The following is a 15,434-nucleotide window of genomic DNA, read 5'->3' as shown; positions in this document are numbered from 1 at the left end:
TATAGTTTTTGCCCATTAGACATAGATTAATCATTTCTTTTTCAAAATCATCAGATGATTCTAAGTCGTTATCATCCCATGTGATGTAGGCCTTCTTTGCCTTCTTTTCTCCAATAATTTTCTCTTCAGACTTCTCTATTCTTTTCTTAAAAATTGGACAATCAGCCCTTAGATGTCTGGGTTGATTGCACTCAAAGCATTTTGGAGTTTGAAATGACTCTTTAGTCCTTCTTTTAGGTTTGAAGTTTTGTCTTCTTTGATTTCCTCTCATTCTAAGAAATTTGTTGAATCTTTTGACAAAGAGGCTAAGATCTTCATCTTCATCCAAGTCAAATGAATCTTCTATGTCACTTTCCTCTTGGATTGAAGATGAGGCTTTAAGAGCAATTCCCTTCTTCTTCTTATCATTTTCTTCATGTTGATTTAGTCTTTGCAACTTCATCTCATGTTCTTGTAATTTTCCAAATAGTGTAGCAAGAGACATAATAGACAAATCTCTAGATTATGTGATGGCTGTTACCTTTGGTTGCCACTCTCTACTTAGACATCTTAACACTTTATTTATGAGATCCTCGTTTGGAAATATTCTTCCTAATGATGCATGATTAACTATATGTGTGAATCTTTTCTGCATATCTTGTATACTTTCATTTGTCTTCATCCTAAATAATTCATACTCACACTACTAAAAAAAGCATATTTTACGACGCATATTCTAAGGCGGTTATATGGAACCGTCTTAGAATGTGACGCAGTGGGAATGATGTAAATAAATACAACCATTCTAAGGCGGTTTTGTAAAACCGTCTTAGATTGCTGCCATTTTAAGTCGTCTTTGTACAAAACCCTTCGGATATTTTTTGTTTTTATTAATATTTTATTTGCGCTCTCTGATTGTTGCTCTCTCATTCTCCTTCTTGGACTCCTCAGCTCCTCTAGGGTTTCTGAAATGGTGCAGTTGCAGGCACCACCACTTCCACCCAACGACGGCAGCGGCAAATTGCATTAGGCAGTGCCTCCTCAAGTACATCCTCTCCACGGTCCCGTTCCTCCTCGCCAAGAACCCCGACGATGGTTCTTCCCAAACCATCGCTGGGGACACCAAGCTCCACGTCAAGGGAGCTCTGCAAGGAGTTCAGCGCCAACCACGTACTGGCCGATCGCCGCCACAAGAAGCTAAACCATAAACAAGGTGCTTCATATTTTTCGTTCCCTTTTCTCCAAAAACGAGGTGCTTCAGATCTGCTCATCATTAGAGGGAATCAAATCGAAAGGAAAGGAAAGTGCAGAATGGAGGACATTTCGTAGTCGACGCTCTTTGAGCAAGACCACAAGATCCACGCCGCAGCCAACAATTTCGGCGCCGACCAGTTACGCTATACTCTTTTGTCTCTCTTTTTGTTTTTGTTTTTGTATTCTTCATCGAATGGACATGTTGTTGGTGCTCTATCCATTTCCTTTCCTCTTCTAATTATGAGAGAAGTAGTGAGCCTTTTCTTTCAAAGGGGTGTGTCTATGTCAATGGATTGGAAATCCGCTTGGTTCTTGGCTTATATAATATTGGGTGTTTTGGTTGAATTCTAATCTAAAACTCTTGTGCCAGATGCACTTTTGTTTTTGGGCTGCACTGTAGATTTTGATGAGAGAGGTGAACATTATCTTGGCTCTTAGTATTTTCTTTGGTGCATATATTTTATTTTGGGGTCTTAAATGTAGATTGAGTTCAAAAGAAAGAATGTTCTTGGAATGGATGAGTCTTTAGCCCAGAGCCATGGAAGTATGCATTATGGACCACTTCTATTATGATTTTAAAAAGTGGAGAAGAAGAATCTGTACTTCCGTAGCAACAATAGGGGCCATTGAATGAGTTATGGTGGAGCAGTCCCTTTTGCAGAATCCAAACGGGGCCTCGTAAAGTTCCCATTCATAGCCTTGGCAGCAGTTCAACCTCGTGGGTCCCCCCAAACTTTCAACTTTTTGTTTCTGTTTGAAGATACTTCACTATTTACCCCGTATTAATCTATTTTTGCACTTTGTTGTTCCCTGAATGTATTCTCTAAATTTATTTATTGAATTTTGGGATGATTATGACCATTCCTTTGGTGAACTTACTATGTTATTTTTAACTTCCCTAAACCGAAGTGCTCCTTTATGAGGTCCCTTAATTTAATATTTACTTTTGAAAAGACCAGTGCAACATTGAATTGTTGACTTGTAGTTTGATTTTTCTAACTCATTTACTTATGTTAATAGTGTTTTCAAAGGTCCAATCTTGGTTCCTTGTCAGTAGTCCTTCCTTCAACAGGCAGAACTAGAGGTACTGGAGGACGTTGCACTTAAGCTTTTTGGAATAGTTATTTTTATTTTATGATTACTTGTTATGAAGTTTAGTTTAGTCACCATGAGTTCAAAGTAATGAATGATTTGAAAATGACCAAGTTTAGTTTAGTTTCACTTTTGATGTCAATATGTCAGTAAGTGATGATCATAGTCATGGCCTTATGAAAGGTCATGAGTATCGATCATCTATGTCTTCTCTCATGTTTTTAATCAGCATAAGTTGATTATATCTTCCATTTCTTGTAACCTTTACCTAGATTGCCTACTTGACTTATATAACTATTGTTTCATTGTATCTTGAATGGTAACTTCTATGCAGGTACAGTGCATCGACAGAGTAGTGGAATTGAAAATTCCAGCAATCCTCCAAAGCTTCGTAGGAATGCCTCTACTTCATGTGATACAATTAGCACTTCCCAATATGGTCCTTCAGATCCAGGTTATACTTGAAAGGACAATTTTGTTAGTTATTATTAACACTTATTTTTCATAAATTTCTCTTTATGAGATAACTTTATTAACATTTAGAACTTTAAATTACCTTGTTTTGCTAGTTTTTGGGTCTTTTGTCCTTCCCATTGTTTGGTTTTATCATATTTCTTTGAATTTTGTACTGTAGTATGCTATATGTGCTTCCTTACAATATAATGCTTTTACGGTAGTGAGTTTAGTAATAGCCATGCTTTCAGGGTGATTGCTTTTAGGTAGATTTTTATATTTATATTCCTAATCAAACCCAACCATTAAAAATCCACATAAATGGCATTATTGAAGGAAGAATTCAACGTGAATAGTAAATTGACGACATAGCGTATCGTCATGAAGAGTTTTTCTTTTCGGTTTCTCCATTGGGTTTGGGTAGATAGAAATTTTTAGTTTGGTCCTGATCACAGGAATTTATTATATTGTATTGTTTTATAGTCCAAAGAAGTACGGAATCGTCCCAATGCAATGCTTAGAGATTTATTACCGCTTCTGCTGACTGATTTTTTGCTCACAATTCTTTTACTACTCTAACTTAATTGTTTTTTTTTTTTTTGGTTTGGTACCTAAGGCGAGATTGACTGTTAGTTATATTGAATGGACTTCTAATCAGTAATAAAAAAATGTTTTGGCATGTCATATATGTGATAGGATGAGTAGTTTTAAATGGGTTAAAATATCACTAGCTTAATTGTACTTTTAAGTTGCTTAGTCTTGTTAGCGATGAATTAATTTTTTTCATCAAGTAATGGCAACTGATAGGATGGGACCTTCAGCTTCATGGGTAGTCATCATGGAATAATCATTTTTTATTGGGATAAATAGGAATTGTTAATCATGATTTTAAATTTTATTTATTTATTATGAAGCATTTTTAAATTGTGGGTAATTAAATAAGAAAAAAAATACTTTTTTCGTAAACAAAACAAAAAGGTGATGTCCTTTTAAAATTCTTTGTAACTTTCTCAAGCTTTTGTCTAATAGCTCTTCCGAAACCTCACTTAGACTTAATTATTATATAGATCACTAAACACTACGAAATCCTCACTAATTTGGGGTTGACGCCTAGCTCACATATTAATTCTTTGTTTGAACGTAAAGCCAAACTCCACCATGATAAAGGATTAGCAAATAAAAATTGAATTAAATAATTGTAAATGAAGATTTTAGTTTTTTAGTTGATTGTTAAGATCACATGTTTGTATCAGTGATATAAGAAATAAAGTGAAAGTAAAATATAGACTCTATAGATATTGTGATTTAATAACAAAGCAACCGATTAATTACTTGCTGATTTAAGAATTAGGAATAAAAGAATAATTAAAGTATTCTTAGAGTATCTACTTTTTCATCTTAAATTTGTGAGCCCTACTCTTACAATTCTTTATATTTCAGTTCTACCTGGGGAGCCATTTGCATATTTCTCGATGCATGCATATATAAAATAATAATATACATGTTATCTTTAATTTTATTTTATTTAATAAAAAATCACATTTAATAAAAAATTACATTTATATATAATATATGTTTAATTATTTTGCAGGTCCCGATACTTTTCTCAAAATTTTAATTAGGTCCCTGAATTTTTTTTTCTTTTAATAGCATAACTAATAGTTGTGTGTCAAAACACATGAATAAGCTATTTTCAATTATGTGCGGCATGATGTGCTCTCACTTGGAATTGCCTAAATGATAGTCAAAACAAAAAAAGGTGAGAATTATGTGTTGCATGTGGAATTGTCTTTTTTTTTTTCTTCAATACTTGCAATATGTGATTTAGTTGAACCCTCTCTCCAGAATGTTGACCTAACGGTTGAAAAATTACGGAGAGAAGAAAGAGGATAGAAATCACGGATTTAAATTTGTTAGCGGACATTTTTAACCAAATTAACAAATTAATATTTGATGATAAAAAGAAATAAAACTTGCATATCTTTAATTTACAATCACACACTGCATTCGTATGATAACTTTTTAAGACAAAAATGGCTTAATAAGCGAAATTTGGACAAATTTTCTGTATTTTGCTCGTTTGTAATAATTGTTTCAGAGTTATCTTATGAGATATATAAGTATATTTCGCATGTTTTTGAAAGAACTTATTAAAATAGGTAGTTTAACGTTTGTTTATAATTTATTTTCAATTTAATTAAGTTTAAATAAACTTTCGAATATAAGTGAAAAATAGTTCGTAACTTATAAGCTTAGTTACAATTTTTTGTCTCAAAATTTGAATCAATCAATTCAATATCAATACAAAATTAAATGGGGTTAGGTGGGGAATGATTTAAATATTCTTAATGGAACTCTTATTAAACAATAATGATGATATTATATCCAATTAATGTTCTTATCTTTGCATTGCATATATATATAGTGCAGTTAATCATATTGCAACATTCACGTACTGTCATCTAAATTCCAAGTCTGCATTGTATTAGATGTGTTATTGCAGCTGGATGTATTGGTTACATATTAGTGTTATCTATAAATTGAATGATTTAATAATTGTTGAAATCATTTTATATGTCTACAAATTGTATGTTTATTATGTAATTAAATCATTTTATAATTGTTTAAATTGTGTTACACTATGTAATTAAAAGTAACAACTTTTAAAGCTACCAGCCAACACAAAAAAAAAGTTATCTAACCGTCGTAGTATATATTAGAAACTAAGGCGGTTGTACAAATAACCGTCATAGAATTTCAACAACAAAAATGTTATTCTAAGATGGTTATTTGAATAACCGTCTAAATTTCTAGGACATATTACGACGGCTCTTTTGGAACCGTCTTAGAATGTTAAACTTTCTAAGACGGTTATTCAATAACCGTCTTAGAATTCACATGTTGATTACGCCATTTAAAGATGGGTGTAGAACGTAAATCGTCTTTGTATCTATTACATTTAATGACGGTTATTCAATAACTGTCTTAGAAAATGTTACTTTCCATGATAGTTTATAAACCGTCGTTGTAAATACATTGCGATATTACGACGCTGGCTTCTATGACGGTTCAAAACCATCGTAAAAGGACTTAAATAACCGACTTAAAAGACTGTTATTGTAGTAGTGTCATGAGTTAAAGTATTTATCCTAGATCGTTTGACATCAGTTGTACCCTCATGTGTAACTTGTAGAGTGTCCCACATATTCTTAGCACTCTTACAATTTGAAACCCTAAAATATTCATCCATTCCTAGGGCAAAAGTAATGATGTTTTTAGCCTTTAAATTGTAGTGCACTAATCTTCTTTCATCTTCAGTCCACTCTTCTCTAGTTTTTTCTATTGTTGCATTTCCAGCCACCATGGTGGGTACATAAGGGCCTACTTCTATGGCTTCCCAAATGTTTAAGTCTATTGCCTCAATGAAGATTTGCATTCGGGTTTTCCAGTAGTGATATCCCTCTCCATTAAAAATAGGAGGCCTATTTATTGAATTTCCTTCTGGGAATAAGAAGTTTGTTGAGGTCATTATTCTTGAAGCTTCTAAACTTTATACAAGAATGAAGCTCTTATACCACTTGTTAGACAAGTGGCCTCAGATATCTTAAGAATGGGGGGGTTGAATTAAGATATTACAAACTATTTTCCCAATTAAAATTCTACTTTGATTTTAATGCAAGTTCCCTTAAAGATAAATTTCTAAATGATGATTCAAAACAAACAATCTGAATGTAAATGTCAAGCAACAATAAATAAAAGAGTTTAAGGGAAGAGGAAGTGCAAACTCAGTTTTATACTGATTCGACCACACCCTTGTGCCTATGTCCAGTCCCCAAGCAACCCGCTAGAGAGTTTCACTATCTTGCAAAAACCCTTTACAAGTTATGAACCACACAAGGACAACCCTTCCTTTGTGTTCAGATTGCTTTACAACAAGAGACCCTCGGTCTCTTAATCCCTTTTCAGAAGTAAGAAGAAGAGAAGATGAAATCTCTCTTGAAAGAGATAGATTGAACAATGAGGCACTCAAATAATTCCTTATTGAATTGCAAGTGTTTTGGCCAATGAATGTTTTAGAGGATAAGACAATTTTGCTTTTGAGAGGATAAGACTTTTTGTTCAGAAAAACTCTAAGCAAATTCGTGTTCCAAGTCACATATAAATAGACCTTTGATGGCCATTCAAAAACCATTTGAAGAGATGTGACTCTTGGAAATTATTTTCTGAAAATCTCCTCTAGTAATCGATTACAAGACTTGTGTAATCGGTTACAGGCTTAAAATTTGAATTCTAACTATTATAAAACATTCAATAACTGCTGGTAATCGATTACCATCCAAATGTAATCGATTACATAGTGTAAAATTTGAATTCAAATTTCCAATAGCTGTTATAAATAGTTTTAACTGCTGGTAATCGATTACAATCCTTATGTAATCGATTACATGTTTTCAAAAACATCTAAAAACATTTTAAAAGCATTTCAGGAAGTATTTTGGTCACTGGTAATCGATTGCATCCTTTGGTAATCGATTACCAGAAAGTAAATCTTTTGTAAAAACTTTTTAGCTTAAATTCTTTGGTCAAACCTCTTGTTGTTTCAATCTTGGAATTTCCTTCCTAAGACTCTAGAGATTATCTTGATCATATATCTTGAATTTCTTGGCTTCTTTTCTTGAATTAAACTTGAGAAGCGCATGATCCTTTGGCATCATCAAAACATTAAAATGTCTTTGCTTCTACAACGTTGTTTTGCAAGAATGCTCCAACCATGTGGAATTGGCACATGCTTAAGGAACACTCAAACCGGGTGTATTTACCCCCAAGGCCTACACTCCAAAGAGTCTGTCAGGGCCTCTCCCTCCTAATTCAGGTCTAACCCCTAAAACAATTTTCGCATGCAGACATTGCTCATGAATTATACAATACCCACGACCTCACACTCGTGTTTTAAACACATTTAACACATTGGGCTACAATTTAACACTGGTTCTTAAATAGGAAACCTATACATTCTCTTTAACACTGGTTCCTAAATAGGAAACCTACACTTTTTCTTTAACACTGCGCATCAACACTTTTCTCAAGATAACATTGGTCGGGTTATTATATAATTCACAACTCACATCACAAGTAATGTCACATCAAGTGTTAACCACACACTTATTCACAACTAAAACTTGTTCACAATTTCACATCCCATAATGTCACAATCCACCATCACATGTTTACATGTATATATCACAGATTAACACATATTCAACTTTACACTTATATTCAATCTCAATAACAATATTATAATCTCAAAGCAACATGTTATTCCACAATTCATCATAAATTCAATTTATAGACACTGCTCATGAATTATACAATACCCACGACCTCACACTCGTGTTTTAAACACATTCAACACATTGCGCTACAATTTAACACTGATTCCTAAATAGGAAACTTACACTTTCTCTTTAACACTGCGCATAAACATTTTCTCAATATCAATACTGGTCGGGTTATTGTATAATTCACAGCTCACAACATAATTATTGTCACATAAGTGTTAAACACACACTTATTCACAACCAAATATCATACCCACAATTTAACGTCTCATAATGTCACAATCAATCATCTCATGTTTACATGTATCTCGCAAATTAACACATTCTGCTTTGTACTACTCAATATCATATTTACATGATACAAAACACACACACACACACACACACACGCACGTATGCACACACACACACACACACACACACACACACACACACACACACACACACACACACACACACACACACACACACACACACACACACACACACACACACACACACATATAGAGTAAATCAAGCTACATTATTTTTAATCAAAAGAGTTTTTATAATAATTAATTTAATATTACATCAAAAGAAATTACCACTAGGCATTAACCATACAACTTTCTTTAATTTATTATTTTAGTATTACAATAAATATCTACACATAACATGTTGATCATCGTCGTGGAAAAAATTAGAACAAGATAATAATTTGTATAAAATAAGTCATTGAATAATATTATTAGAATATAATTCACGTTAATAAAAAGAGCTCAATTTTTTTAAGAGTTCACGCTCAACACAAAAACACATCAATTTCACAACAATTTCTCATTGGGACATCAACTGGTTCATCAAACATATATAATTCACAATTATAATTATAAGGATAAAATAAAAAAATTTCGAAAACACCCCAAAACCCATTCCAATTGATACTCTAAGGATCCCTACACATGTTCTCACTAATTTCCAATTGTGAATAACTCATCCCTTACCTTGATGTAGTCGCTCAAGCCTTCTCCATTATCAATTGTGATGTTTCTGGTGCTCTCTAGAGCTCCTCCTTCGATTGCTCTGTTGGGGTTCCTAAACATTAGAGAGAAGGAGAAGGGATTGAAGCCTCCATTCCATGGTCCTACGTGCGATGCATCTTTCTCCGTTCACATGAATTCTTTTGTAAATCCCAATAGTGAAGGTGTGCGGAATTACATCACGAACCACATATCAAAATTTCACGATAATCCAACGATTAACGAGTTTGGGATCGTAATTTTACCTTGAAAGTTCTTGGTTTCTACGAGAAAGAAAAAGTTACAATGTGAAGGCTATTTCTATCATCTCTGACATCTTTTCGTAATTCCTAACGGTGAGAAGGCTTGGAATTGAGTTGCAAACCTGGTGGCTAAATTTTATAACGATCCAACGGTGAATGAGTCTGAGATCGTCATTTTCCTGAGATAGGTTTGGTAGTATGCGGGAAAAAGAGAGGGTTTTGGGAGGAGGCGAGGGAAAAACAAAATTGAGAGTAAGGGGAGGCATCGTGAGTGTGAAAATTGACCTAACACGTCTCTATTTATAGCTAGGGAAGCTACCACTTATTTTTTACTCTATTTATTTATTTTTATTATTTTATAAAAAAAGAACTCTATTTTATTCCCTATCAAATGAATAAATAAAATTCATTTTTTCTCTCTCAAACCATTATTTTAATTAATAAAATTATTTCTCCTCTTTTATTCAATTACAAAAGTCTCCTCATTTTTTTAAAACTCTATTTATTTTTAAATGAAAAACCTTTTTAATTTAATTCACGAAAAATGGGATGTTACATGCATCAGCCACCAAGTATTCCAAGAGAACATAAAATCTGTAAATATATAAATTCGATAAAGATTCACCATCACTCAAACATGCAAACAAAATAAGTCCCAAAAAATAAAAGAAACTAAAAGTAATAAACTGAAAATTTTACCTGTGCAAACTTGCTTACTCTCTTAGTTTTCCCTTCATGAAAAAGGGATATCCCCTTTATATATACTAGCACAAGCACACATGTTGTCAAGCCTACGTGTCAGCATTTCTATTGTGTTATATTATATATAAATTAAAGAGAGAAAACATTGGTATTCTCATACATTTATTTTATTGTGAAAAAATAATTCTTATATTTCTTAAAAAAACACATTTCAAGTTTTTGAGAATAAAACTAAAAATTAAAGGAAGTAGTGGAAAGGTTTGGGATTTTAAAAACAAAAGGTAATGACAATATTTAAGTAATACTGATTTATTTAAGAAAAATCTAAGAAAATAGTGGGATAGTATGAAATCTTAAATTTAAAACAATATTATTTTTCTGAACAAAAATAGTTAGTTTACTATGTTCATCGTTAAAAGGGTTAAAAATATACTTTATCCAGTACCGTCATTAACAAATAAGAAATACTAAGACTTATGTTTTTGAGGGGGAGACACAAGAAAAAATAAAACAAAAACTTAAACTATAACGGGTTTCACAATTTACCACTATGTCTATAAATACTGAATGTTTTTTCATTTATACAAGAAGAGGAAAGGATATATGAGATTATTTTGTCCAATGTGGGACTTTTTCATGAGAAATGAATGAAAGAGTGAAACCATGTGAAACTATGTGAAACTTGAGCTTTTAATATATAATATTATATATGTCACTATCGTGTCTATTTACAATAAATTAAAAGTTGGGTTTTAGTTTTTGAGGTAAAGAAATGAGCACGGGAAAAATAAGAAGATAAACATTTATAGGTGGCACACTTTGTATTTAATTGCGTCTATATTTTTTTATGCTTCACTCGCTTAAAAGTTTCCTTGTCCTGTAGGGGGAGGAGAGGATGCATGTGAATATTTTGTCCAATGTGGGACTTTTTCATGTGAAAGGAAGGAGAGGGTGAAAGTATATGGGACTTATGTTTTTATATATTGTGGTTAATTGGCCCACTATTGGGTTGCTTACTCTCTTAGTGAAATAAAAGAAAATGAGTGACAAACTAAAAAATTTACGTGTGCAAACTTGCTTACTCTCCTAGTTTTTCCTTCATGTGCAGTGTCACTACAGAACAAAGTCAACCTCACACCAATATACGCGGCCATACCCTCCTTTCAAATTGCTGCCACCATGGTCAACATTTGGCACATTCCTAAGAAGGCATGACAACTAGTTTTTGTACATGTTCTCTTTTCCCATTAAAACTTTTAGATTCCCATTTTATCCTTGAATTTATGCATGTATTGGAGTTATAGTAGGGGATTCTAGAATAATTTAGTGGCAACATGGTACAAAAAGTGTGTTCATGAAAAATGGATATCCCCTTTATATATACTAGCGCAAGCACACGTGTTGTCATGCCTGTGTGTCTGCATTTCTATTGTGTTATATTATATATAAATTAAAGGGAGAAAACATAGGTATTCTCATACATTTATTTTATTGTTAAAAAAATTCTTATATTTGTTTAATGAAAACACATTTCAAGTTTTTGAGAATAAAACTAAAAATTAAAGGAAGTAGAGGAATGGTTTGGGATTTTAAAAATAAAAAGAAATGACAATATTTAAGTAATATTGATTTATTTAAGAAAAATCTAAGAAAATAGCGGGATAGTAAGAGATTTTAAATTTAAAATGATATTGTTTTTCTAATAAAAAAAATAGTTAGTTTATTATGTTCATCCTTAAAAGGGTTAAAAATATACTTTATCCAACACCGTCATAAACAAATATGAATCTCATAATAGTTATTTTAAAAAGTAAGTTTATAACTAATTATTAGTTTATTAAAATTAAAATAAAAAATTGGAGTATTTTGAATTTTAAAATTGAAAAAAATTGACAGTTTTTAGAAAATAATGATTTCTTTGGAAAAGCTAAGATGAGAATAGTGAGATAGTTTGAAATTTAAAATTAAAAAGTTTTTTTTAAAAAATAATAATAGTTTATTTTGCGTTGATTATTTTACTATATCTGGTCAAGAAATTAGCAAATGTCATTCTCATAAGTCATAATAATTATTTTTTAAAAAATTTAATTGTTAGGTTTTAAAATTAAAAATATTGGACTGTTAAAAAACTGAAGAGAAAAGTGAGGTAGTTAGAAATTTTTAAACAATTTTGGTAGTTGATCTTTTAAAAGAGTGGTTTAGTAAAAAAAGAAAAAAAAAAAAAAAACAGAACAGAATTGTGTGCAGTGGTTTTATTTGGTGGTGTGTAGTGGGGTGGTTTCCAATTTTATTATTTGAAAAATTGAGAGTTTTTTTTTATTTTATGTAAAAAATATGAAATTAATATCTGTTTAATAAATGTTGAAATTAAATAGATGAATATGAATATAACAAAAGTTATAAAAAAATTATTAAAGTGAAGGAAATATTAAAATATCGAATGAAGCGAAAACTGAGTCAATTTTTTTATTTATAATCTTCTCTTGAATCCATTCTATAATATGTGTTTACCATTTTCATATTTAAATATGTGTTCGAGTTTATACTAATATTATTATTATAAAGAAGTATAAATATTTACTTTTGAATACATGTTAATATGTACTCTTTTTTTACTTCTTGTTACTTTATAATAATTGTATCTTATTATGTATTAATATATATTATTTTTCATTTAATAATTTAATTTTAGTGTTGCCCCATTTCTTTTTTCTTTCATTTAGGCATGACACTTGAACCAAGGGGATATAATAGGTGTGTGAGGATTATAAATCCAATAGTGTAGTATTCAATTCTTATTCATTAAAAAAATGACAATTGAAGGCTCCCTGTCATTAGAAAATGTTCATGACAATTTATTAATTAGTTATGTATTATTCATTAGACATGATCGACCATGATGTAATTAGCTGTGTTAGGCTTAGAGTAAAATTTTAATTAAAAATAAGATAGAAAATGGATAAAAAGAATATATTTATTTTAAAAAATCATTATTTTATTTTATTTTAATGATTTTTCTTCAATTAAATATTATTATTATTATTTGTGTTTTTCTATCACCCAGAGAAATCTTTCTTGTCTATTAGGAAGTTAAATAAATAAATAAATAAATCATTTTTAAATAGACAAAGTGTTGTGATGTTTAAAGTTTAATTAGATTTTTTGAATAATGAAAACATAATTTAATTAAATATAATTGTCATCCAATTAAAGATAGACATGAGTAATAAAATTGTTAACTTCAATAAACATTTTAAAATTGTACTTGCAATAGTTTTTAATTGACTTGTAGTATGTAAAAGCAAAACTCAAATTAAAAAAAAAAATGGAACAATCTATTACAAAAAATGCTTTTTACATTGGTTAAAAATGATCCATTACATCGGCGGTAAGGTCGATGTCTATGTAGGAGATAACCAATCTAAAAACATATCTCAAATGTCTAGATTGGTTTAAAACACCCTTTTTACAATAGTTTTTAATTGACTTGCAGTATGTAAAAACAAAACTCAAATTAAAATAAAAATGGAATAATCTACTAAAGAAAATGCTTTTTACATCGGTTAAAAATGACCTATTACATTGATGGTAAGGTCGATGTCTATGTAGGAGATAACCAATATAAAAGCATATCTTAAATGCCTAAATTGGTTTAAAACATCCTTTTTACATTGATTTTGCCTCATAAATGACCGATGTACCTTTTACATCCATTATTTCTTTCATTGATCTTAAAACAACCTTTTTACACCAGTTATTTCACTAACTAACCTAAAAGGAAAGAAAAATAACTAAGAAAATACAATTAAAACAGTTTTAAGATGAACATAATTCACCCAAGACATAATAAAATCAACTTCTATCAAATGTTCTCAAGTTCTACCTTAGATACTTAATTAACTTCTATCAGTTATTTCTACAGACATTGTTGACAACAAATTGAATTTAACATTTTGTAGAAATTTCTGAGCGAGCTCTCCAGGTTCAACCACAAAAAATACATCATTGTGCCAACTAATAAAAGGACAATAGCATTTGGCTTCCAGCGGATGGACAAAAATATCTATAGACAATGAATAAGAGTTCATGAAACATAGTAACGTGGTAGCAAATTCCTAACAATTAAGTCCTCTGAGTCCTTTTGAAGAGCCAAATGTATAACACCCACTTGCAATAAACTCTGTAATTTCTCAAGCAATGATTTGCAGGTAAAGAGAGTTGTCTAAGTCCTCAAGGAGACATTGGAGGCGATGCAATTGTTTTCCCCAATTAACCTGCTAGTTACATTGGCATAGTAAAGAAAGAATGGAAGGAGAGAAAGAAATATGCTGTATATTTTTTGGCAATATGTGGTGAAGGTCATCATGATAGTAAAATAATAGTTTATAGCATCACCAACCTGGAAACCCAATGGCCAGTGATACCAACTATGTCCCAACGTTTCACATTATAATAGAATTTGGAAAATTCAGCCTCATCCAAGTTTGATTTATTGCATTGCTGAGAACTTACAGGTTTAACATGAAGAAAAGGACAGAATTATTAAAGAATAAAAAAATACTAAAATATATCTTCATAAATTGAAAATACAAACATCTACATCAAAGTCAAACATCAAGGTTACAAGGAATTTTTAGGCCTTGATAATGTAGCTCCATGTAGAGCTTGTAGGCCTTGGATCTTCTTCATCAATGGAGTCCTTTGCGTCTTGAAGAACAATGATAGCGGAATGGAGAAGGAGGAAAGGTGATTGGAGATGCGACTTCAAGGAGAAGATGAGTCAAGAAAAAGCTCACCACCATAGGAAGCCATGGATAAGAGTTTGAAGGTAGGGAAAGATGAGTGGAGGGAGAGGGAGAGAGGGTGTGACACCCTCTACCCTTCACATATATACTAATAAAGGAATAAAATTCAAATATTAATTAAAAGTATTTTGAAAACATTTTTAAATACAAGCCTTTCAAAGGGGTAAAAGGCTCACATTCACTTTCTTCTACATCATATTCAAACTTATCCAAATAAATAATAAATTCATCTCGACTCAAACAAGGCCATCTAAGCTTCATACAATTAATATAGAACCTATATCCTAATGTCACATCCTATCAGAGCATTGTGTTCCCGTGTCCTCTAGCATGAGGTTCTTCATAGTCATCCACCTATTCATCTGCTCCCCCGAACACAAAGTTCAAGATCATCACAGGATCCAAACACAAACAACAAACTGAGAGTGAGTTATCACATTCCTAACTACTAGAGAGAAACAAGACAACATATAGTAGCCAAATACAATTTACTTAGCATATCTCACATTATTTCATCACTTTGTCATTCAAAATTCACTTTTCAATCAT

General features: G+C 31.3%; 1 protein-coding gene across 2 annotated transcripts; it reads left to right on the top strand.

Moving 5' to 3' along the window:
* Nucleotides 1-890: 890 nt before the first annotated feature.
* LOC114403034 lies at nucleotides 891-11,461 on the top strand. Of its 2 annotated transcripts, XM_028365748.1 has the most exons (3): nucleotides 891-1,951; nucleotides 2,660-2,779; nucleotides 11,189-11,461. In XM_028365748.1, exons 1-3 carry the CDS (start codon nucleotides 1,864-1,866, stop codon nucleotides 11,293-11,295), a joined length of 315 nt encoding a protein of 104 aa, XP_028221549.1. In that variant the 5' UTR covers nucleotides 891-1,863; the 3' UTR covers nucleotides 11,296-11,461. The 2 variants fall into 2 exon arrangements, 1 of the variants encoding a protein (XP_028221549.1); XR_003664573.1 differs by lacking the exons at nucleotides 891-1,951; nucleotides 11,189-11,461 and adding an exon at nucleotides 1,961-2,317 and having other exon boundaries at nucleotides 2,660-3,834.
* The last annotated feature ends 3,973 nt before the right edge of the window (nucleotides 11,462-15,434 follow it).

This window comes from Glycine soja, chromosome 20, assembly GCF_004193775.1.
Source record: "Glycine soja cultivar W05 chromosome 20, ASM419377v2, whole genome shotgun sequence".
Lineage (NCBI taxonomy): Eukaryota > Viridiplantae > Streptophyta > Magnoliopsida > Fabales > Fabaceae > Glycine > Glycine soja.
Note: the sequence above shows the minus strand (reverse complement) of the source record. Positions and strands in the feature narration are given on the sequence as shown.

What these genes read in the sequence shown, in the direction of transcription:
- LOC114403034 (XM_028365748.1), top strand. Translation starts at nt 1,864, where the DNA reads ATGAGTTATGGTGGAGCAGTCCCTTTTGCAGAATCCAAACGGGGCCTC. An exon ending in CTTGGCAGCAGTTCAACCTC is followed by an intron (nt 1,952 to 2,659) that starts GTGGGTCCCCCC and finishes ACTTCTATGCAG; the next exon opens with GTACAGTGCATCGACAGAGT. An exon ending in ATATGGTCCTTCAGATCCAG is followed by an intron (nt 2,780 to 11,188) that starts GTTATACTTGAA and finishes CTTCATGTGCAG; the next exon opens with TGTCACTACAGAACAAAGTC.